At 22.8% G+C, this 27,475-nt stretch overlaps 1 protein-coding gene across 11 annotated transcripts in view; it reads left to right on the forward strand.

Moving 5' to 3' along the window:
- Positions 1–4,521: 4,521 nt before the first annotated feature.
- Positions 4,522–27,475, forward strand: part of LOC107993494 (cell adhesion molecule Dscam2) — a 197,604-nt gene continuing 174,650 nt past the window's right edge. For all 11 annotated transcript variants that reach the window (XM_062075910.1, XM_062075902.1, XM_062075911.1 and 8 more), the window contains exon 1: positions 4,522–5,040. In XM_062075910.1, the coding sequence (XP_061931894.1) occupies positions 5,013–5,040 (28 nt within the window). In that variant the 5' untranslated portion in view covers positions 4,522–5,012. The remainder of the gene's footprint in view (positions 5,041–27,475) is intronic.

Below are 27,475 nucleotides of genomic sequence, written 5' to 3' on the forward strand. Positions count from 1 at the left end.
AAGCCATATTTTAACTTTTGGATTTGTTTTCCTAATCGATCTTCTCATGAAATATATATATATATATATATATATATATATATATATATATATATATATAGAATAGATGCCATTAAATAAAGAATGATTATACATGTAAAAATAAGTCGAAGAAAAGAAATAACATTTAAAGTTTCATTTTCAAAAAAATTAAGTTTGAAAATAGTATCGAATATGCATTAACTCTAATCAACTTATTTCCTATAAAATATTTTTTTCTTTCACACTTCCATGTTCATTGATCTGTTAGATATATACAAGAACATACTTCGTTTAATACTTCGTTAAATAGTTACATTAAATATCACTCAATAATATAATAATAATATAATTTATGATATTATTATTAATGTTGATTATTATTAATGTTGACAATATTAATAATATTAATAAACATATTATTCATACATTAACATTTTTTACTTATTAATAAACATTTAAATTCACAGATCCATATTCGATAAAATTTTCAAATTTAATTTTTTCAAAAACAAGACTTCAAACGAAAAAATGTTGTTTCTTTTAAATAAATAATCAAAACACTATTTTGATTATTATCATTTTTAATTCTTCTTGATTTCTTCATTTGATATCATATTTCATAATTAATATGAAAAACTTGAACAATATGATATCATGTTATATAGTTCTCTTTCCTAAGTTATAGTTCTATTCTCCATTTCTTTTAAGTGAAAAATAATTTAGTTAAATTTTAAACGAATATTATATTTATTAATTGTTAATAAACATCTTCTTGTTTTCAAACTTAGTTTAAAAAAAATTTTGAGAAAATAATTATTTTGGAAAAATAAAAATCTATTAGAAATTATACATATTTTTCTTTTACGAATTTTTTTATATCAAATTTTATTTAATTCTTTTTTCATGAAATTGTTTGTTTAACTAAACAATTTATTAGATGTGCATTTTTTTACTAGATATGTATGTGTATATAATTTTCACATTAGCTAAATTTTTTTAAACATTATTCAAAAGATACTTCTTTCAAATCGTAAAGCTAAATAAAAGGCATTAAAATGTTTTTACATTAATAAAACAATTACGTGAAATGTTCATATACTTCAACTGTAAAATTTCTATCTTAAATAATAATATGAAATAATAATTTTAAATAATTTGCGCAATATAATTTTGAAAAATAGAAAGAGATTATTTATTAATATTTTATGAGAATTATTCAGAATAATTTTCATTTTTTCATTGATTATTATTAATAATATTTATAATATTGATTATTAAATAATAAATTTTAATTAAAAAATTAATTGACTTAAAGTACGCAATTTTATTCAATTATTATATATAATTATTTCAATAATGATAAAATAAATATCTAATGATAAAATAAATATTCTTTTTCATGCAAATCTTCATCATTCAATAGAAATGTGCAAATGATAATCACAAATACTTAAATGAATCAAAATGCAACGGTGGCCAATTGGGATCAAAATTGGGATTAAAATTATCTGGGCACATATCTATATTTTTAATAAAATTTTATATTTTTTGGTTTAGCATAAAGATTTTAGAAGATAAAAATTTTTACAAGCAATGGTAGAGAATATACCATTTTAAATTTACAAATACAAATTTTTAATAATCTCACAATAAAACTAAAAAAAATTTATATTATATTATATTATATATACATGTATAAAATTTTTTCTGCTATTCATTACAATCTTGAAAATATATAAAAAAATTTTAAAAATATATATTGTCTTATAAAGAACTTTTTTGTTACAAACTAGCAGAATATAAAAAAAAATATAATTAATCTTATTTCAAAATATACAGGAAAAAGGAAGAAAAAGAAAGATATGCATTTCTATAAAAATAAAATCTTTCGTAGTGAAAACATCTTAATAAATAACGAAAATAGAATTGCTTATTTCTACATTAAAGAAAAAAAATAATTTTTCATAGATAAAAAAATGTTGATATTAAAAGGAATATACAGAAGAAATAAGAGCTTGTTATCTCATTATTTTATCATTCATTATTTTTCATTCCAAAATATCAAATAGTATTAAATAAAATATAATATTATCAAATAAAAAATAAAAATATTTAATTTATAAGATTACAAATATTGTTATTAAAATATAAATAAATATAATTTTTAAGAAATGAAAAACAAAAATATATATACTACGAAAAGATAACAAAAAATAAAATTGTTTAATGTTTACGTAGACATATCAAAGTCCTCTAAATCTACAAAATTTCAAAAAACTCGGGATTATCTAATTAATTCTCTCTGAGTAGTACACTAAATGAAGTTACATAATGATATAGAAAAATAATATGATGAAACAAAGAAAAATAGTAGAAGAGACGCAACACGAAATAATTTACATGTTCGTTGTTACATGACACAATGCGGTGCATAGAAAATTCATTGAAACTCAAGCTTGGATTTTAATAATTTTACATATGTATAGTGCATATTCACTAATAAACGTATAAAATTGCAACATATTGCAAAAATTTAGCTCATAAATGATCAAATTCAATATATTACACAATATATTATACATGACAGTGATAAAAAAAGAAAAAGAAAAAGATGAATAACATATTTAGAATAAATTCAGATTTTTTATATCGTATAATATTATCGTTTTCAATATCGATTTATCCGAAAATGAAATTTCATGTGAAAAATCATAATTTTGTTCTATTTTTTCATATGGATTTACCCCTTTTTGGGTTGAACCACCTTATATTTGTATAATTGGAAAATAGTATTGTTGTAGTAAAAATAATAAAACTGAAGTATAATACAATATATCGTGTATATTTGACACGTAAGTTTTTATTGATCTATAACTGAAATTTGAAGTAAATTTAATTTGTTTATATAATCGAAAAATAAAAACCTACCAATGTGGCGAAAATAGTTAAATTGAACATAACATGTAACGTATTTTTTTCGTATATGACAGTAGCTGATATCTAACAAAAGAATTTGTGTTGTTTCAAAAATTCCAATTTATTTGGATGTCTGAAAAGAATTATTTGACTAATTTTTTTTTGTCATAATTTCGTTCTAGGTTAAAAAAGCTATTACACATTTCCCCATTCCTATATGAATATCTTTAAAATCATGCTAAAAAAAGAAATCAAAAAAAAAAAAATAGATTTTATACTGTTCTGAAAATATACAAATAACTTTATAAAAATAACAATAAAAATTGTTTTTATTCAAACAATTTTTAAATTTTTTTCTAATTTCCAGTATCAAAGTTCAGAATAAATATAATTTTACTTTTTTACTTATAATTAAAAAAAATCATGAAAATATTAAGCAAAAAATTTAATACTATATTCTGATTCAGCATTATTATGAATAAAATGTTTGTTCTTAATGCTTACCTTGCTATAAAGTTAAATTACGCAAATACATGTAATTTTCAGTTGAAAATCCTATTCCAATGAGTTATTCGTTACGCGTTAAAATAGAATTACAGAACAGTAAACTTTTAACAAATAAAAAAAAAATTTCTAGTATAATCAAATTGATAATCTTAAAGACGAATTAATAACATGCACATTATATACTTCGAATGTAATTTAAAAAAAAAAGATGAAAAATTTTATTTTTTTTTTTCAATTAATAAAAACCAAATAACAAAAGCGAAACAATATCAATTATATTATAAACTTTTATTCTCAGTCGTTTAAATTAATATTGTATTTCCTGGAAAGCGAGCGCGACGATCTACACAAAATACATGCCGGTCGGGTGTTCGAAAACTCGTGCAATAATCACAAGCTGGCAGTCTTTCATTTCGTTTAAGCACCTACACTTATATCTATCACATTTTCGATCGGGTCGCGAAAGTCGCAAGAGAAAACATTCATGACAAAGAGGAATAAAAATTACGCTAGAATTGTTTTCCACAACTTGCAATAGTGAAATGTACAAGTTCGCAGATCAACGAGCCACATTCTAACTTTTCCTCGAAACAATGAGCAAAAAAAAAATTTTTCTCGAACCAGAAACCAATGATCATCCACCTACCTGTTCCTGTTTCTCGAGTCGAACGTCTCGTAACATAAACGAGACGCAACTTATATATCCAACGAAAGAATCTTTCTTTCGTTACAAAACAATACGAAAGGACGAAAAAAAAGGAGAAAGACAAAAAAAGAAGAGAAACGTTGGAGGAATAAAATAGGAAGAAGGAAGAGAAAAACGGACAAAAGTGTAACGCATCGCGAGCATCTACGAATGCTGGATGCGTGCAACGTACGCCGCGCACCGTACGTCCTCCCTTTCATTCTTTGTGGCACCTGCAGCTACCCTTTCCAACCCCTACGACACGGCTATCCAGTTGAAATGAGACGGCCGATACACGGCGCGCATTGAACAAGGATCAAGAGTGCAGGCGGTAGAGGGAATGAAACGCATGCGCGGCAGGACTCGCGGGGGTTCCCCAGCGCGATCAGTCGTGGCCGGCGGTGCCGGAGGCCAAAGACTTTCGCGAGGGTGGACGCGCCGCGTTTTCTGCCGGACCTCTTTCGCTCTATCTACACCTATCTGTCCCCTCCTCTCTTCTCCTCTCGCCGCCGATTTACAACGCGGACTGGTCTCGGCCGCGCATGCATGACCCTGCACTGCCACCGCGTGCATTTTCGCGGTCGGCTGCACCACTATCGACATCAACCACGACCGATCGCCGTGTGACAGAGGAACCGCTATCTTTCCGCGGCTCGACGTCGTCGATCCTCGTTTCCTCGTCGCTGTCGCGTGCGATCCGCGCGTACGTATCGCGGATACGATAAGAACGAGAGGAGAAGAACGCGATCTGTGACCGGACTAGTCGATTGAGGAACGAATGCGACCACGAAGATCGGCACGGTGTTACGTTTTTGGAACCGGCGACTAAGTGTCGACAGTTCTGCAAGGTTGATCCTGATTCAAAGACATACGGAATCAAACGATGCTGGCCAGCTGCCTAATCTTAGTGGGTAAGTTCTCTACGACCGCGGCTATGCCTCCGCGTGTGCTGTCTGTTGACTTTCAGACAAATTTTCAAAGTTCATCTGTGTGAGTTGGAATGAAGGGGTAGTGATGATTCGACGACTTTCCATGAAAAATGGCGGGATCGAAAGGTGCTCAATTAAAAAAACATTCGTGAATGTTACATTTTTGGTTCGGATATGCATTGTTTCGTTGCGCCATACGATGATCGATAAAATCTTTCTGGGAACTTCTAGCAACGTCGTTTCCATTTTTTCCAATTTTTTCTTCCTTCTTTTTAACGTGGATGAAACGACGAACCGATATCACGGATATCTCTGACGGGAGTCATCGGCGCGTAAAATTACCGCGAAAAAAGAAGACCGCGGATGCATCGACGGGTTTCCACCGAGTTCCTGGTTTCTACAGTGGCTATTTCGGGGATATGAGCAGGTACCATGTCGAGCAAACAATTGCGAATACGAGCATAGCCTCGGTGTTCCTAAAAGTTTTGTCCGGCGATGTGTATTGGAAACGAGATAATGGAGAACACGTGACACTCTTGAAAATCTAATTTGTGAAATAGAAACGACGAATTTCTACTCCTATCGAATTGTGGAATCAAAAGACTGCTTTCACTAACTTTTGTACATGAATGCTCTTTGAACGTTAGTGAGTGAATCATGCGTGAAAACATTGTGCATTCTTGTCCATAGTTAGGACACGCTTCCTTTATATAGAACGATCTGTACGTGACTTTGAAAAGAATCTGATAAATCATTTTGAAGATGTTAGAATTGTGCACTCATGTGTTTCTTTGTTTTTTTTTAATATTGGAATTATCAACCTCTAGATATATATAAAGAATTAAAGTGATATGATAAAAATAATACAAACTTAAATGCAATAATATTTATATCTTAAAAGTTATTTGAAATGAAATGATTATTATTAAAAATATCATTTCAATAATTATAAAAAGAAAAATGTTTGACAATTTTAATGTTAAATTGAAAATTATAATTGAAAAAGATTAATTGATTTAATTAATAAATCAATAGTGATTCAGTAAAGTATTGAAAACAATGAAAGATTGCGGCAATAAAGAATTTTTGTATTTGAAATAGGAACAAAATGTAGAAGATTTACATATTTGAAATTTTTGATTTTTACATATGTAATACATATGTATTTTGGATATGATCTTTTACTCAATATATTCTTGCTGTGATTAAATTTGCATAAATAAAAAGCAATTTACAACATTTGCATTGTTGACTAGATATAGAGATTATTTATATAGAAATATTATATAGAGATTATTTCTTTGACTTTTTATTATATATAAAATCATAAGAAATAGTGTGTTTATATTTCCAATACATCAATGATTTAAAAAAGTGAGAACTTTTTGGATAAATGTATATTTATGTCCAAAGTTTATATCAATAATATTCGTTCGATGCAAAGAGTTAATAAATATGTATTTATATAAAATAAAATGCTTCATGTATATCATAATGTTATTATAGTTTGAATTGAAATTAAGGAAGAAATATTGTTTACTCCAATTATACTTCTAGTAAATATACTAGATGAAATTACACATATAACTTCAATATATAACTCTGATGACAAATAATATGATTAAGTTGTTTCAAAGATGATTTTATATTGTTTCGATTCGTCATATCATTTAAGAGTCAAATACAAATCAAATTATCTCATTCGCGAACAACTTTATTCTTTATTTATAACGTAAAAAGTGTCAAACTAAATCATATAGAAAAAGATTAAAACATGAAGTATTAAATATCTCAAATGCTTTTTATAATTTTTTTATATTTTATATTTTAAAATAATGGAGAAAATTTTTAAAATATTTAATTTTTTAGAAATAATTGATTCATTATTTTTTCATGTTTTGAGTTAAAATAATATGGCATCAAATATTTCAAATATTTTTTATGATTTTTTTATAAAATCGAAACATAATGAAGAAAATAATGGAAAAAATTTCCAAAACATTTAAATAGACATTTTTTAAAATAATTTAATTTTTTATTTTTTTTCGTATCTGTTTCAGTTGAAATTTTTTGTAATTAGAATTTTTATAGAATAAAAAGATATAAAAATATCACGACAAACTTTTCTGTCAAAAATTTTGTATTTAATAATGATCCATCAAATTATACATTATATTGAATATAATGATGTACTTCTTAAAATTCTTAGAACAGCTATCAATTATTTATATTAAATTTTTATTTTATTTTTATCTTGTTACTCAAATATTATTTTTCTTGAATAATTTTCAGTTGTAAAACTTCATTCTAATTAAATGAATCGACTACAGAAATAAATGACTTTCACTCTTTTTCAAATTTAAGAGTTAAATTTTCTTTCGATGATTATTACATTTGTGCGAGAGAGAATCGATATTGAAGAACATAACGACCTTGTTAAAGGAACAATAATCGTACAATAGTGGATTCGAATCGACATCTTATTTAAATTTGAATCGAAAATCTAAGTATAATCACTATTTGGTTAATGAACTATACATATAATGTTGAATCTCTCATTATGTGAATATTCACTAACTAAACATTCTACTTATTATTTTGTTATCTAAATATCTATAAACATTATATAAATGATTTATTTGATACTTTAATAATATTATAGAAATATTTTATAAAAAATATTACATTAGAATCTTAATTATCAAAATATTATAAAAAATATTACATTAGAATCTTAATTATCAAAATATAATATAATGTATTTGAATTATTCTACTTTATATAGGATAAGATTAGTTATAAATAATATTAATAATATAATATTAACTTTGAACAAATAAAAAAATTATTAAAATTTAATAATTTTTTTCAATATTCATTTTAGTTTTTCAATCTTTCTTAACTGGGATTTGAGCCTTTTTCTTTAGTATTATTTTACTGCTTGCATATTCTGTTTTTTTTTCAAATTATTTTAAACTCTTTGTCAAGATAACGAAAAATTCTGTAAAATCTATTAAGATCATATTTATTTTCTTTTTTTTTTTCCTCCTTTACAATCTTTACTTTCTATTTATTTTATTACAAAACATATTATATATTACATTTATAATATTATATATTTATGCAATTTGTGCTATTGCTATTTAGCTATTTAATTATACTATTTTTATCTGAATTCTATAAATTGATGTATTATATGAAACCATATCTAAACATTTTGTTAATTTATTTCAATCAATACCATTGATATTTTCAAACTTTTCATATATTTCAGTATTAAGTAATAGTTGATCTATTAAATAAACATAATATTTGATATCAAAATACGTTTTATACATATTTAATAAGTGTTTATTTCACTAATATAAATTTTATTGTAGTAACTATAATACTTAGTAAATAAGTTTAAAAAATTCAATTCTTGATTCATTGCTTATATAATGGAGTAACATATAAAAGCAAAAATATTATTTTAACATTATGAATCATATATTATCAAAAATAGTAAATATATCGTTTTAAAACTATCGTTTTGTAAAAATTTATTAATATAAGATTTTAAAAATTTAATGATACATATGTATAGAAAAAAAATTATACGTCTATATTTAATGTGAAAAAATAAATACAAAATATCATTTGTTATCATTTACTATTTTACAAACAGAAAATAGTTAAACTTTTTTATCCGAAATTCGTAATAAATCTATGTGATAAATGATATATTTCATTATCAAAATAATAAAGTTAATATAATATATAATATTATATAATATTATATAAGTTAATATATATATAATATAATATATAATATAATAATAAAATTTTTCTTTTACTATCATTCTCCGTTGATAAACACTATTTTATAATTCGTACAAATATATTTGTGATTAATTTTTCTAAATTAATATAGTGAGAACAATTTATATTATATTTAATAATAAATAAAAGACCAATTATTTATTGAAATATAGAAATAAAAAATAACAAAATAAATAAAGTTAAAAAAGTATAATATAAAATATAATATAATATAAAAAATTCATGAATCTTTCCATAAGTATATAATCTTCGCTTTCACAGCGATGAAGAAAAATTCATAATTCGATTAACATCATAGTTTTAGAGAATTGTAGAAAAGTTATCTCTTCTCTGATTTTGATATAAATGAAATTCTGAAAAACTTTTCCTATATACAAAAAGATCGATTTTTAATCTTTCAATTAGTTTTTGAGATATTTGCGAAAAAGGATTTCTACTATAAAATTTCATCTATATATACATGTCCTGTGTATATATATGCATAAAATATATATCAGCATACGACTGCCACTTATTAATTGTTTAAATAAACACAGCACAGCAATTGACATTAAAAATGTATAATGAGTAAACTAATATCATCACATTTATCTATCCATAACAAGCTTGAAAAGATTCATAGAATGCTTAAACTTATATACAGATATTAAATATGATGAAATTCTAGTTCATCCATTATATATTTAGAATACCGCCGTGATTTATTAATAAAATAATGTATATATTAATGTAAATTAAACAATTAAGAAAAATTAAGAAAAATATATATATATATGTATATATAAATTCAATATTATAGTAGCAATCATTGCTTATAATATTTTAAAAAAAAGATTTATTTTAAAAATATATATAACATATTATTTATATAATATATAACATATTATATATTATTAAATTAATATTTTAAAAAAGAAATAACCAATTAAATTATAAGGAAAAGTTATTTAAAATGAAAATTTATATCAAAACTCTATTCTATAATGCATAATTATTGTAGTTTCATCTGTATACAGATTCAAAGAGATAATTTTTCTATTAATAAATTGAAAAATTTATTAATATTAAACTTATTATCAGTAGATTTATTTGAGAAAAGTTTCTTATTTGATATCAAATTTTATATAATGATAAAGTTTGAAAGCTAAGAACTTGCTCTGAAAGTTGGATTTTTTCCTAATTTTTATTTAACTCTTCTCATAAATAATAGATCTAGATCAAAATTTTTCGTTATATCTATTTAAATAAAATTATTTAAATGCTACTAATGTAAATATATATATATGAGTATAATTTATTCAATGAATTCTCTTTACAATCTCTAATTTCTCGTTTTTTTTTTCTATTTTATTCTATTAGAAACATGCCAATGGAATGACATGCCAATTCATCAATTTCAAATAATAATAATTTCAAATAATAATAATAATAATATAATTTGATCTATTTATTATAGTTATTATAGTAAGTTTATTTAAATAATTATATTATTATTTAATATAACCACTATTTAATTTTTAAAAAATACTAAGAAAAATCACTAAGAAAAATCTCTATAGTAGCACGTAGTTAAAGGATTAATTATTATATTACAAGTCCCATTGCAAATTTTTTTCATGTTTCTTTTTAAAGTTTATGTAAGTTTATGTCTTTTTAAAAATATTCGATCAACTGCATTCGAAGAATATATTTCTCTGGAAAATTTCCTCGTGAAAAAATCTCATTAAAGAGATTCCATCTTCGTTGCTTTTTCTGTAGTAAAAAAGTAAACTGTAATTTTATTTCGAAGAGCGCGTGTTGGTCCATACTATAAAAGTGTTCCTTTTCATTTTAAAATTCAGAACTCAGAAGAAAACTGATAAACATTGTACACATGTATGTATATATCAATAATTATATCAAGAATTAATTGCGATTCATATTTCATAAAACAGTTAAAAATGAGGAAAGATAGTAAAGTTCGCTAGCAGCATGCAAGCTATGTATGTGAAAATATAGAAGTTGACTTTCATAATTTTCACTTAATCATCGTATCTTCTATGTCTATAAAAGTCATTGCAAATTTAAAGATGGATGATTTATACTTATGCTCATGCCATATCGCGTTGAATCTCAGTGTATATATTGTTATTAAATTATAAACTTTAAAAATAGTAACTTTAAAACTATTAGTCAATTTTCGATTTTTTATTATCACAATAATGAAATAAAATGATACAATATGTTTCAACTTACTTTGAACCAAAATTAATGCATTATTTTTATTATAGAAAGAAATAAATATTTTTTTTTGGGCATTAAAACAAGAACCATTATATAAATTAATATTTTGATAAATATAATGAAATAAAAAAATAAAACTTAAAAAAAATTTAATTCGTTCATCAAATATTCTAATGAATACTTTACTTTGGGTATTTTTATATGTTATTTTACATTTTTGTACATTCAAATTCTTTATAAATGCATAAAAATTCGCAGTCAACAAAATTCAGTAATGAATTTTTTGTTTTTCTGATACTGTTATATGAATCACTCCACTGAAAGATGAAGATATTAAAAGATATAATACATGTAAAAGTGAATATATTTGTTTCTTTTATGCGTATTGTATTACGTTTCACGTTTGTTAAAATTTAATAGAAAGATATGTAATGATCAATCAGTGAAATATCAAACTTTTTTCATATCAAATAAATCTATAATTTTAAACAATAGAATTTCATCATTTATTGTTTATTTATTTCAATCATTAGTGTTTATATTTTACAATTCCACATATTTCATATAGGTTGTACAGGTCATATTTTTTATACAGATTTAAAATTATAGTATTTGCAAAAAAAAAACAAGTCATTCACATTAATAATTAAGTTTAAATTAATGATTAAATCAATATCGTATATTTTGATATTCTGATATAGTATGTAATATTTTAATTAATAATTATTTAATGATAACAAGTACAGTATAATTATTTCTCCGTATTACTTTAATAGCAATTTTTTGCCAATCAAGATATCTATGATCACTTACTTTACTGTTTGTATAATATCATTTTATTTTATTGCATTACAAAATATATTTTCTTCCTAACATTTTTCTGTCCTAATATTCCGATATTAAAGTGACTTTGATATTATGAATATATCGATATTGATCTGATGTCATTTTGTTATTACATTATATTGAGAAATGGACAAACAATGAAAGGAAGAAAAAGTGAAAATATAAGAAAGTTAAAAGAAGAAAAGCAAGAATCGAAGGGAAATGGTAGCCACGGCTACTACGGATGATTCGTTTTCATATCGACGTCCACAAAGAGGCTACATCGTCTTATTTGTGTTGGGAAGAACAATACGTTTGTCTGGACGAGAATGAGACGATATCGCTCAAACAATAAGGAATGTCGATAATGATCGCAACGCATCTTAAGACCACTCTCGTTAACGTTCTACTGGTTCTTTCGCTTCTTGCAGGAAGCTTTCTCTCTGTACTTTCCTGAAGGAGCTTGCCACCCGGTCAGCCTCCCACCCTCTCCCAACCCCACCCGGTCGCTGTCCTCTCCTACCCGTTTCGCACTAATTGCGGACAATTCCAGACTTTAAATCTCTCGAATCTCGAAAGCCTTTAATCTCGACGGCCGAGCCTTAACGACGTCGCCGTGTTTCGTAGAGCGACAGTTTGAAATTTAAGCGCTCGAGGGGGCGGAACAGACACCCTTAATAAGGTTCCTCCATCGTCTCGTCCTTTCTTCGCCTACTGCTAACTACGCTCTCTTCTCTCTGTCTCTCCAGCCCGTTCACTTCGTCTTCTCCTCTTTCTTCAGCCGTTCACCTGACTTCATCTATCCTGTGTACCCGATTCCACACAGACGAGAGCGTTAATGGAATATTTTAATGCCTAAGCAAACCTTTAATCAACCTTTGTTCACCGGGAGTGCATTGTACGAAATTAGGGATAAGCAGATAAGGTATTCGTGGCGCCTTCACTGGGACGTGGAGGGATGATTCTGTGTATATACTATGATTCTTGTCGGGTTAGGTAACGTAGCTCGTTGACGTTCCCTCTTGCAAAGATCTTCTCTATTAATATTATATCATATGAATTATTATTCGAAAATATTTCATTTGTAATTTGCGTATTGATGAAACGAAAATACAATGCATGTAATGTAATAAGTAGATTGATTTTAACTTTAATATATTTTTTCTCAAAGATAAAGTAAAATATTAAAGTAAAGAAGAATTAATACTGTTTTCTGCAAATTGTTTTATAATTAAAATTTTAATACATATATTATTGTTCAAAACTATTTGATCATTTATCTAAAGTGTTTGATAAAGTGAAAAAAAAATGGAATATAATAATATAGTGAGTAACATAATAGTCTAGAGTATAACGTAATAATATAGAATAAAATTACATTTATGTGAATCTATGAAAAATTTAGAAAAGAAAGAGAATAATTAGAATAATTGTTTTTTTGTTTTTAGTTTATTACCAAATAATAAGAATTCATATAAAAGAATTGTATGGAACATTTATTTTTATATATATAATAAGGCATTAGAAAAAATTTTAAAAGCACAATGATTACTCACCATGCTTGATAAATGTAATTTTTTTACTTATTTTGCAGAAATATAAAATATATTTTCAATTATTATATTATAAAGATATTCATTTAATTGGAATAACTTGACTATTGTTTAGATAATGGCTCACGTAAAATTTAAATCAAAAAATCTGATTAAGAGGGAATTATGCTATATGTAGCATTAAGACATATTAAAATTTTAAAAAATAGTTTTGAATAAGAATTTTTTAAAATAAATTTATTTATCTAAAAATAGTTAATTTAGAAAAATATTTTATTTTTTATTTTATTTTCTGTATTAAATTGGATAAAGAAAAAGTTTTACAAAAATTATTATTATTACATTAAAATATTTTATTTATTATTTGTTTTTATACATTTTATTTATATTAAATTATATATTGCAATTTTAAAAGTTTAAATAATCTTATAAATAACTTAGTTACACGAGTTAAAACTCATTTTTATGTATTTTGTATGTCTTCTTGTGTATTTCTTGAATATAATACGCAAATGGAATAAATAATATTATGAAAATTTTATATTTCGATTTTTTAATTTTGTATAAAACTATATTTATGTATACAAATTATAAAATTTCGTATAACATAGTTTTCTCTTGTATAAAAATTAAAATATATCATATATAATCATATATATGTTACAATATAAATAGAAATTTTTTACTAGAAAATTTATAAAAATTTTATTTTTTAATGTTTTGTGACATAAATCTTGTGTTGAACTTCTCAATTAATCAAATATTATTAAAATTTTGTTTAAATAAATAAAATATCACTTACAAATTACTTATTGCATAAAAATTTCTAACAAAAGAAGAATATCATTGCATGATGCAAAGAGAAAAATAATTTAATTATTGATTCGAGTTAATTTTTCTATAAATGAAGATATAAAAAATATAAAATATAATATAAAAATATAATATAAAAATATAAAATTTAATTTTTATATTATTGCATTATATTATTTTTAATATATTAATTAATATAATTTATTATATTACAAGAAATTATTATTAACTCATATTTCATAACTATTAGTTTCAAAGATATTTTAACTTGAGTTTTGTTAATTTTATTCTTTCGAAGAGTTTATAAAATCTGTAAAAAATGATCTTCCTTGAATTATTTTTCAAAGTTGTTCTTTGAATTTTAAACGATGCTTATTTAAAAACTCTTCAATTTCGCTTTATAACTTTTTAAAGGAACTACAATTGAAACTTCAGGATAATTACTTACAACAGTTTAATATAAATCTAAGGTGTTTTCAAGTGAAATTAAAGAATATTAAATTTATTCTAAACTATATAATATTTAAAAATGAATTTTATAAATTAAATTGTTATATATACAAAATATATACAAAATATTTCTATCTTCATCAATGAATGATATTATTATCGTTATAAATAATAAGTTAATAACATAAAAACATACATTTCATAATACATTTTAATAAAAAAAATTAAAATTAATAGAATTAAAAGTATTTAGAATTTATCTAAAGAATGAGAAAATAGAATTAATAGAATTTATCATCCGTTATAAAAGAATAACGAAAAATAAACATATTTTTTGCTATATAATCATATTTTTTTATATTTTTATTATATATTAAAATAAAATTATCGTAAAATCTAATAAAATCTAAAAAGAGATTTCTACAATATAGAAATTGTAATATAGACTGTAAATCTATAAATATATAAGTTATAAATACATAAAAATTGATAAATATTTTGCTCATGTATATGTATATTATATTGAAAAATAATGAATAGATAACAATGTAATAATAAAATTGATTTTACATAATATTCTTTAAAAGATGAATCTGTAAGTACTTTAAAATTTCTTGACAGATTACCTTTATGTTTTCAAACCATTTGATTGAAAAATTTTTAAATTAAATTTAAATCCAATAATTGTATTATTTTATAATTTTCATCTCATTAATATTTTGTAACTTTAAATAATATTTTCAATTAGTATTTTCAATTACATTTCGTATATTTCCTATGAAATGAAGGTAACAAAATCTACATGATATGTCACAAAGGTAATGAGATTAATCTCGTTACTTGGAAACTGGCTATAATCTGAAAATTTAACTTTATCGAGATGCACATTCATATTCTAATTTTAATATTATTAATTATTTGATAGATTTAATATTATGATTTTATAGCAATTTGTACAAAGTTCACTTACATAATATAATACTTACGAATATTAACGATATTGTTGATTATATCGCAATTTGAAAATCAACATTAAAAATAATGAAAATATTATTATCAATTTATCATTTTATTAATATCAAAGTACATACACATAAAAAAATAAAAGAAATATTAAGAAATATAATTTCTTTATAAAAACTTTATATAATATTTCAGCAGACAGACATTTAATCAATTTTATTAAGTCTTTGAAATTGCTAATTGCCAGATACTACATCATAAAACTCTGTCATTTGTCACATTATATTATCTGTTTAATTTTTAGTCAAAATGAATGTTCCATTGGGTTTCCAACTTTTGTACTTTTCTAATTTGAATCTCATTTTATTTTCAAATCTATCTTAAAGATTATTATTTTAATCTAAAATATAATATTGAAAATTGAGACTGATTAATTAAAAACAATCTTAACTGAATACAATAGAACAACGTATTCAGCATATATATATATATATATATATATCTTCTCGAAGAAATTATCTTAATGAAGAAAGAAATCAATTTATAACTAAAAAAAATTGATAATTATGATGCAATAAACTAATCGTTTGCGTATTTCTTTATATTGTTCAAAAGATGAGAAATAAATATAAATTCGAAAACGATTAGTTTGTTTAATAAATATATAGATACACATATTATAAGTGAGTGAAAAATATATAACGAGCATCGAATGATCGAAAGATTGCGCTCCATTTGAAAACCGAACTTCCCCCTGAAAAATGGCGAAATAACATGTTCCAAGTGAGACTGACGCAGGGATCGATGCGAAACTAAATTCGAAATGTTCATCGGCAACACTCGGGGAAAAGTTACTTCTCGAGAGAAACCCGCGTTCGAAACGGAACTCTGAAACTCCCCCTTCCAGGTATCTCTACCGTGAGCACGATTGAGAATGCAAAAATGCTCGTTTCCAAATATATGATATAATTATACGGAATCGCGTAATTAAAGTTTCGATGTCGTATGCCACCTCCGTATTCCCGTTTACTCTCCGCGTCCTCACTCTGTTCCTCTTTCATCGGCTCGGTTTATTTTTCCAGCGGAATAACTCCACGTTAAAAAAGAACGAACGAACGAACGAACGAGCGAGCGAACGTGTACATACGAACGAACGAACGAACGAGAAGTATCGATCGAAGCTTTATCGCGAGACGTCAAGCGGGAAGGTTGTTGTCGAAAAACAAAGCGACCGGATCCGGTGAACGCAAATAGCTTAATACTCTGTCTCGAAAATAAAAACGTGGAAACAGCAGGACGCGGTTGCTGCGAGTGCTGTCAGTCACTGTGAAAATTATCGCTCAAGTATACATATGGTGCACGGATCCCTAGACAGTCTGAAGAGTTGCTCTTGCAGAGATGGCAGGAACGAAATATGCGGAGGAGAAGATATATACTATATCTCTTTCGCTTTTCTCCGCTTTCTCTGTCTTTTTTGCTCTACGTTAGGTTACGTTCTCCGATTATATGGATAATGCGATGCAAAGTGACGGGCCTGTGTCCAGCAGAGAATGCTCGGTTAAATGACATATTCGTTATGAATATAAATTCTAGAAAACTAATTCGTACGGGCGGGTTTACACTTTAAACTACCACTTACGATTACGAGCACTCTTGTCACTGGAAGGGACATCTCACGGTGCAATCGTGTTGCCAACTTTCTCGCTTATCGCGATCCCCCATTTTCGATCGTTTCCTATGTTTTTTCTGGCGATATGGATTCTTTCGATTGGTTATTGGTATTGGCATTTTTCGTGATCTCTTTGAAGTGATAGATATTCTATTTTAATAATTGAAATAGATCGATGATAGCGAGTTTTTTCGGTTAAAATTGAGAAGATAGGTTAGATTGATTCTAATCTTATATTTGTGTTTGGTTAAATATCAAATTATTGAATTTATGCATATCAAATTCAATAATTCACGCTTTAATTTTATTTTCATGTTATAAGATTATATATTATTGTTAATATTCAAATCTTTTAAAATTTGGAAATTAAATAGTAAGATATTGTATTTTTTAATTGAATTATAAAAATATTCAACAATCTTTTTTAATTACTTCAACTATTCTATAAATTCGTATCGTATTAATTTCGTATCGTATAAATATTAAAATATTATAATAATATTCGTATTAAAATCTTAAGAGATCTTTTTGATATTCATGCAAGAAATAAATCGATGAAAATAGTTTCTTAAACAATTTAAATGCACTACTCAATAACATCTCAAACTTAAATATTTTGAAAATATTGGAAATATTAATATTATAGTATCATTTGTTTTACTTATACCATCTTTCTTATATTTCATCCAATATTTCAAAACCGAAAAATATGAAATTTTATCATTTTCATTTTTGAAATAAATAAATTTTTTTTTATTTGTTTCTAAATCTTTACAAAATTCATATAGATTTTCTAACTTTATTTAAAAAATAAAAAATGTACGGAACTAAGAAAACCAATATATAGATAATAAATTTAATTTTAAAACAAGTTATATTTATGGAAAAAATATTTATTATGAAAGATCTGAAGATGATATCTTCAAGAAAAAGCCATTGTCTCTACTAACAAGTTCTCAAAAAGAATTCAACAAAGTTATTATATTACATCTTTTAACGTATGTTCGCAACTATATTTCGTGACTTTATATGTATATGAGTAACAAAGAATAAAAAAAAATGCTTTGCTAATTCCGCTTCTTGCCCATCCACGGACATTTTTGTTTAATATTAATATGTTCAGGAAACGAATATAATGAGAATACAAAGTATAAATTGCAAACGTTATTATGAGCCGTATGGAAATATATCCATTGTACTTTGTTATTTATATTTCTTCCCTTGTTATCCTAGAAACACCAAGGTGCAATCATCGCATACCTTTGAATAGCAAAAGACTAGACAGGAAGCTAATAGCGTGCTTTCGGTTAGATGTTCGTGAATCGAATTATACCTAGTGTTTCCGGCTAAATTGAATTCAACCTATTCGTGTTTAGCAAAAGTATATTCAATTTCAATCGTACTATATTATCGAATTTTTTTCTCGATTCGTACTTTCAATTAGTTGTATTATACTTTTTCCGAAAATGTTTCTTCGTTGTTTCTATTTATGTAAAGAATTTAAATGAACATTCCGATAATATCACTGAATTTATTTAATTTAATTTCGAAAAGCATATAATTAAATCGAGCTATTCTTTGCAATTCTCAAAGTGCATTTTAATTATTAATATTTATAATGAAATGCCTTTTCGAGGGGATACATTGTCGACTATTAACGGTTAATGGTTAAAATAGTATTTCTTAATTGCGACCAGAAGAAAGTTTCAAAACTTGGCTTGTTAAATGTATATTAACATTATAGAATGAGCATTTTGCGAATATTTTATTTAACTATCTATGAAACTTGCCAATATTACATTTTTTTTAATAATATCGGTTAAATTTCGACCTATCAATCATTTCAACCAAATGAAATAAACGTGCTTCACATAAATTACAATATAAAACTTTAAAAAAAGAAATAGTATTATTATATATATTTGTTAATTCTTAATAATGAAATTTTTACAAAATTCTATTATAATCAGATGCAAATTTTTAAAAATGTTTTTTTATTATATTTTTTTTAATTCTGTCTTATTATATCATTAATTCAAAAATACCTTGTACATAAATAAATGACAAAAATATATTATTTATAAAATATTTAAATCAAAAATATATTAATATATATTAATCTTGTAATCATCAATGATCCGTCATTTGCAGTTTAATATACATATACTTGTATTTAATATACATATATTTGCATACACACACACACACACATACATATATATATAATTTTTAGCAATTTTAGCAGACTAGCAGTATAGATTAGTTTATAATGCAATTACTGAATTATTATTTTTTATTGAAAGCTGATTTTAAAGTTGTATTTGGAAGAGTTAGAATCAAGAAATTTGTATATTATTTGTATATTTATCTTATTTTCTTAAGTTTTATTTAGCTTTAAAAACTTATTATTTAGCTTTAATAACTTCAAAATACGAAAGCTGTTAATTTCTCAAAAAAGAACGAATCTAGAAAATTTATAGAAAAAATTTATATTATTGTTAAACTTCTAACTAAAGGAAGTTTATTAAGGAAGATAGGATTTAAATAAAAATGATGATATCGCTAATAAATTACAAAACGATGATTGAAATCAATCATATTTGAATTAATTGAAAATAAAAAAAAAATTTTGAAAAATATCACCAATTTCAGACTTTGTTGTAGATTAATATCATCTTAAACATTTATAAATGAAAAAAGCATTTATAAATTCATTTGATTATTCTGAAATAACAATTTTAGAAATGGGAAAAATATGGTCCTTACGTGCAACAGGCTCAAGACTTAATAATTTTGTAATGAATGGCTATTCGCAGTGCCACACGTTGCCATCAACCACTATATTGTGGCTTAAATATTCACTTTATTCTACATTTGCACTTTTAAAACTCTCTTAAGTTCTATTATTTCTTCCTTTTCACTTTATTTTTAATTATAACTTCCTTTCATCGTACGAAAATAGAATGTCTTATTCTCTCATTTACTTTCTTAAAATTCATTACTTAATTAGCTACAGGAAATTGGATTAAAAAATATCTATAATGTAACAATTAGCAGATAAAAAATCTTTTTTTGAAATCTATTTTTTTTATTATTAAATGCAATATTCAACAACATCGAATATTTTCTTTTTTATTATTTAATAAATCACTTATTTCTCGAATTTCTACCTTCATTTCTGATATCTCAAGAAACTTTCACGTTCGTAATAATATGTCATAATATCTTCCTTTGTTCCCTTCTTTTCGCATTTAATTTTATTTTTTCATTCACTTCACTCATTTCTTTCAATTTTAAAAAGCTCATTTCAATTTTGCTCGCGTAGTTGAAAAAATACAGGACGAATATCCATAACTGTTTGTCTATCGCTACATAAAATAGAAAAAAAACATGGCCGAGACAAATGAGATTTTTCAAATATATCGTAAAGGGTGAAATTCAACCGCAACAGATTTTTTATCCTTATTGCGGCGGTTATCATTCGATATTTTTTCGTTTTTTTGTTCTACTACAAATGAAATTAAAAATTTTTTAATAGCTTAAATGTTTATATATTTATATATTATATAATATTAAATATTTTAAATATTTTTATAGAAATTTATTTTATTTATTTATTTATTAAATACAAATCTGTTTGTAATTAAAATTTGAATTATGTTTTATTTTTCCCAATTGTAATTTCCCAATTTCAATATAGTTCAATTATTGTTTGTTATTGTTTCTATAATACATTTTCTAGTTTTAAAGAATACAATACTTAATACAATACTCCAATAATCAATCTTAAAATATTTCTTTAAAAGAAAGTATTAAATATATGGATTTTTAACATTTTTAATAAAAATATTATGAATTTATTTTTATTTTTCAAATAAAAATAATGAACGCGTTAAAAGTCTACAGAAATATTTTAAATGTATAAAAAGAAAATAAAAGTGATCTCAAATGTTTGATAAATAGTATGTCTTAATTTGTCGAATCTAACATTAGCATATGGTTATATCAATTTTATATCAGTTCACTTATCATTATTTTTTATTAATTTATCAAAATATTTTAGATTTTTTTTCTGTGTATTAATTGAAAACATTAAAATACATTAAAATTGTTAAAAATATGTAAATAGATAGTGCAATATATATATTATGAAATAAGAAATTCAAATAACATATCAAAAATATATTAAAAAATATCAATAAAAAAAGTTAATAAAAATAAATAATATAATAAAATAAGAAATTTTTAATATTCTACATAATATTCTAAATAATATACTACAACACTTGAGAAAAAGCATGTTAAATTAATAAACTGTTAATATATAGAATTTTTCTCTTACATTATCTTTATTCCCAAAGAAAATAAATATACATTAACAATTAGTTACAAAAATATCTGACTTTCTAAGTATGTAATTTCATACATAATTTTTAATATATAATTTTTTATCCTATATATTATTTCTTTTTTGACATTAAATGTTGTCTTGCTCATCACTGATGAATGTTTAATTTCTGATTATGTAAATGAAATTGCTCGACTTAAATAAATTACACTTTCATTGTAAATAAATATATAAAACTTGATTTCGATTTAATAGTATATAATATTTCGTAAAATATATAATATAATCGGATACTTTTGCAATCAAATATATTTATTTCTATAATTTTATACCAATGATAATCAACCAAAATTTAATTAATCAAAAACATGTGCGTCTTTTACATTAACTACCAATACCATATTAGCTATGAATTATTTATACTATATACATTAATTTTTATCAAACATCTAGACAATATAAAAATTTCAATTTTGACTTTCAATAATTAATTAATATCCACAGATAACAACGGAAATTTAAGCAATTTAATATAAATCACGCAATATCATGCAAAATCTGATACGAATACATTTATTTTACAAAGCGCGCGAAACGAATAAAGTATTTTAACATTTTTAGCCGATTTACAGCCGATCGCAGATATGAAGCTATATAGACGAGCGATATGGAGATATTTTAACAATCCAATAGCATTATTCGAAAATCACAATACCATGCTTTAAAAACATTTTGAACATTAAGAATTGGCAGAATGAAATACAGAAATAAGAAGAGGAGATTGGTGCAGAGAAATTTATAGTGTTATAATTCTTATTTTCTTTTTCATTTCATATAAAATTATATTCAAAATAATAAAGATTTTTATATTATTATTAATTAAAATTTTCATATTATCGAAAATATCAATTTTCTTTGAATAATAAAGGAAAATGAAGTCCAAAATTGAAAAAACAATTATAAATTATCTGAAAGAAAATTCAAAAAGATATAATTTAAAAAATTTCCTAAATAATCAATCAATATTATCCAAATTTCAATCATTAATTTTTCTATTACTTGATTTATTGATCAAAAAATAAGATATGTAAAATATTTAAGAATATGATATTTAAGAATTTATTTAAAAAATATATTTATCATTTCGTTTCTAATATACATGCATTCCAATGTCTACATAATTTTTATTTCATCAAGTGGCATTAGTATAATTTTATGAAAAAGAACCACTTTGATTTAATATTTATATATAATAATATATAATATTAATATAATTGATGATCAAAAGTGAAACAAAATTATCATCTCTGTTCAATTAAATATAGAAGAAAAATTTAATCCGTATTATTTTTCTTAACGAAGTTACACGAGTCCACATATTTACAATTAATTATTTCATTTTTTGAATTATTAATTTAAAGTCTGTCCATGACTATCTGCCTTGTTCGTGGAAAAAGCTTTGCCCTGAGGTCATATTACATTATCATAAAATTTTTTACTTTTTCTTCAACATATAAAAATTTGATTTCGTTCTTCTTATAATTTCCTTTATGCACATTGTTTTATAATGTTATAGATAAAAATATAAGTAAAAATATGTTATTATTATATTATTATTATATATTATTATATTTATCTTGCTTAAGATGCAAGATATATTTAAGAGTAAAATTCTTGATTTTCTTACAAAATAAATTACCATTAATTGAAAATTATCTAATAGTAATTTTTTTTATAATTTTATTCTCAAGTTAATTTGTACTAACAAATAAAAAATAAATTTCGAAAATTTTAAACGACTAATAAAAATTAAATAATTAATTACTATTGTTTGAATTCTTTAAAATTTCAATTTTTATATATAAACATTTCTTATATATAAATTTAATCTTTCTCTTAGTTCTATTGTTTTTATTAATAAAATAATATTTTTAGATTCATTTTATTCTTTTAAATAATTCTATATAATAATTACATTTATATTTCATTTTTTATTGGAATTTTTAAAATAATTATTCAAATTGTTTCAATAATTAATTTAACTATATTTAATAATAAAATAATACTATAATTATTAATACTTAAAAAAAAAGAATAGTTATTCAAGAATGAAATATAAAATATTTGATTAATTTTGAATTCTTTTTTCTAACAATAACAAATTTAATAATAAAACGAATCAGTTTAATAAGTAAATTCAACTAAATGTTATTAGATTATAAAATATTAAAGCCAACACTAAATTACCAAATTCATTATTAATTTAGATCATCACATCGGCCTTATAAAGTCTAAAGCATATCTGTACGGATATTCATTGGCACGGTTTATAACACCATAAAAGAGAGCCATTTTTGAGTACAAGATTTTTATGTTTTTATAAAGTATATATATTAAAATATTTGTCATAAATTAAAACATATATCATATAACAGGAAAATTTTCGAAATAATTTATAAAACTGATTTCAACATAGATTTCATATTTACTATATTTATTACATTTATATCATTATATACATTATATCATTATATCATTTATATACATTATACATACATTATATACATTATACATTTTTATACATTTATATACATTAAAAATATATTATATGTAATTTTACATTTAGATATAAAATAAAAATATTTATGTTTAATTAAATTATATTCTTGAACTATAAAATTTCTTTAATTCTATAAAATATGAACTGCTGCAAATAAAAATATTAACAATGAAAAAATATATATTGATCATAAATATTGTTTATAAACATTTATTATGTTAGTCATAAATTAATTAATCATAAAGTTCTAATATATTCTATTATTTCTGTAATTACTATAAGATATAAATATTAAAATTAATTGTAAAAGTATATCATTTATTCGAAGTACTTTTTAATCATACATTTTTCTCATGTATTGTATTATAAATATGAAAATTGTAAATATGAAATGTATTGAACTTAGAAATTGATTTCACTTCCTCAAAATTTACTCAATAAAAATATTTTAAATATAATTTATTATATTTTACATAAACTTTCATCTAAATCAGAATTTTATTATATCAGATTAATTTTATTTTATTATATCAAATATTAATTTTCGTTCAAATATATTTGAAAATACTTTATAAACTACTATATATCTAATTAATATTTACTTTTAACAAACAAACATTATATAGTAATATAATAATATATTGTTAATTATTATTATATTGTTAAAACAATTATTTTAGATTATTTATTACAACTAATCATTTAAGAAAATATTAATCATGTTTTGTTTGCAGTTTGCAATTTTTATCATAATCTTTATGTAAAAGAATAATTATTGCAAATCTAAATAATCAAAGAAATGTATCAGAGTCTGATGAGATTCAATTCGATGCAATTCAATTAACTCAATAAAATAAATTCAATTATTTGTACAGTTCCTATTTTCAGATAACTTTTAGTTAAATTATTTTATGCTTTATCGCCTCATGCAGAATAGTTACAATGAGATTTTTCCCACGAAAATTGATTGGAAAAAGAAAAAGATGTTGGAACAATTTTCGAACGAGAAAGTTTGAAAAAGATTCATAAAGACTCGAACGACCAAATTTGAATAATTTTCTTTTGTGTTCTTTACATCAAATTTTCTATTGTTATTGTTATGCTTCATCAAAGTTAGACATTTAAAACTATTATTTCAGAAAAAAATTAAAATTACATAAAATATTTACATATAAAATATGAATATTTTTTAATAGTTTTAATTTTTTAATAGAAGATAAAAAATCTTATAAGAGATTGATAATGATATTTTATGATTATATTCGATAAAATTTATATATGTAAATTAGTAATTAAAACATATTCATATAGCATAATAATATTATGTTATAATTAAATCCTTTAAATATACAAATATAAATATTTACTTATTAACTTATATTTACTTATTAATTTGTTTATTTTAATATATAGAGTTCTAGTTTTTTCTATTGTTACTGTTATTCTAATAGTTTTTTCTTTGCCAATATATTATACAAAATAAAACTAGCATGTATAACAAAAATTTTCTAAATACTTTATTAAAACTTTATTATTGAAATATGTTTTCTTAATTTAACAGGCACGAGCGATAAAATTGAAAAAGATTAATCTTTTCACCTGCTAAATTTATAAACTTATATTTATTTTAAACATTTATAATGTTTTTTATATGACATTTTAATCATATAATTAAAATTATTTTTAAAATTTTTAAAATTTTTAAATTTTTAAAATTATATTCATAACTTATAAAGTTTAAACAAAAAAATCTGAGATATCACTGTGTAAAGCATTAATTATAAATGAATTAAATTATTTATTATTTGAATATTATTTATTATTTTAATATTATTAAAAGAAATTAATTTTTTAAGAATATTGAAATTAACTTAATTAAGAATGTTTAATTTATCAAAATAATGTAGATTTTCTGTATCGATATATATATATATATCATAAGAATGAATTAATTTCAAAAAGATAATTTAAAATTAAATTCAAAATTAAATTTTTACATTATGAAGAGATATTAAATTATATGAATATACATCCATTTTAATTTTTTTAAAATTATGAGTTTCGTCTATACATATTTAATTTAATCTGTAAGAGATGAAAATAAATGAAAAAAGAACATTATGTTATTTTAACTACTTAATTTTATACATTTTTTATTATATAGTCAATATAGATGCTACGTAGCTTGTAATTTCAATAGAATATACCGCGCAGATATCAAACTAGATTTTTCCTTATAATTTTATCATCAGTTCCTTCCTCCCTCTCATAAATTAGCTTCATTTCATATTAAACATGCTTTGAATTGCGTTACAAGTACAATGCAAATTTATGATAAAAATACGAAGAAATATTTTTTTTCAATTCTCGAAAGAGATAATTTTCTAGCAAGTTTTTTCCTTCACAAATCTTCCTTCAAGAAAAGTTTCACACCAGATAGTCATGAAAGATTAAACTTCAATTCGGTACGATCGAGATTGCGAATACTTAATCTCATTTACTGAACTTACTATTAAAACTTCCAAGAATCTTGGCAAGGTGAAAAGATGAGAAATGAAAAATTTACTATTATTTATTATATAAAAATTTATTATATAAAAGAAATATGTAATAAAAAATGTATAAAATTAAAAGAATCATTCAATCTTTGATATTGAATGATTTTATAATAGTATATATAAATAGGTAATTTTTATATTTTTTTTTAATTAATTTCTTTAAGAAATAATTTTTTTTTATTATATCATGATTTAATAAAGATAAAAATAGATATATATATGATGTGATTCAATAAATTTTTAATATTTCCAACATTATTGAGTACTGTAGTATATTTGTACATATATATATAAAGTGTATAATATATAAGTAAAATATAATATAAAGTAAATATAAAGTAAAAGGATTTTTATAATAATTTTTTAATAAATATTCATAAATATATATTTTCAGATTTTTAAATTCAATAAAACATTTCAATTAAATAAAAATATAACAATTAAAAAGGAAAAAATTTGAAATCAATTAATATAAAGATTATTACTTTTGAAGAAGCAAGAATAAATCTCATAGATTAATAAAGATTCAACCAAAAACGACTTTAATTGAAATATTTTATTTTTTCTTCTCCGCATATATTTCTAACAAACATTTATAACAAAATATTCCATATACCAAAAATGTATAAAAAT

Source organism: Apis cerana, linkage group LG6, assembly GCF_029169275.1.
Source record: "Apis cerana isolate GH-2021 linkage group LG6, AcerK_1.0, whole genome shotgun sequence".
NCBI classification, from domain to species: Eukaryota; Metazoa; Arthropoda; class Insecta; order Hymenoptera; family Apidae; genus Apis; species Apis cerana.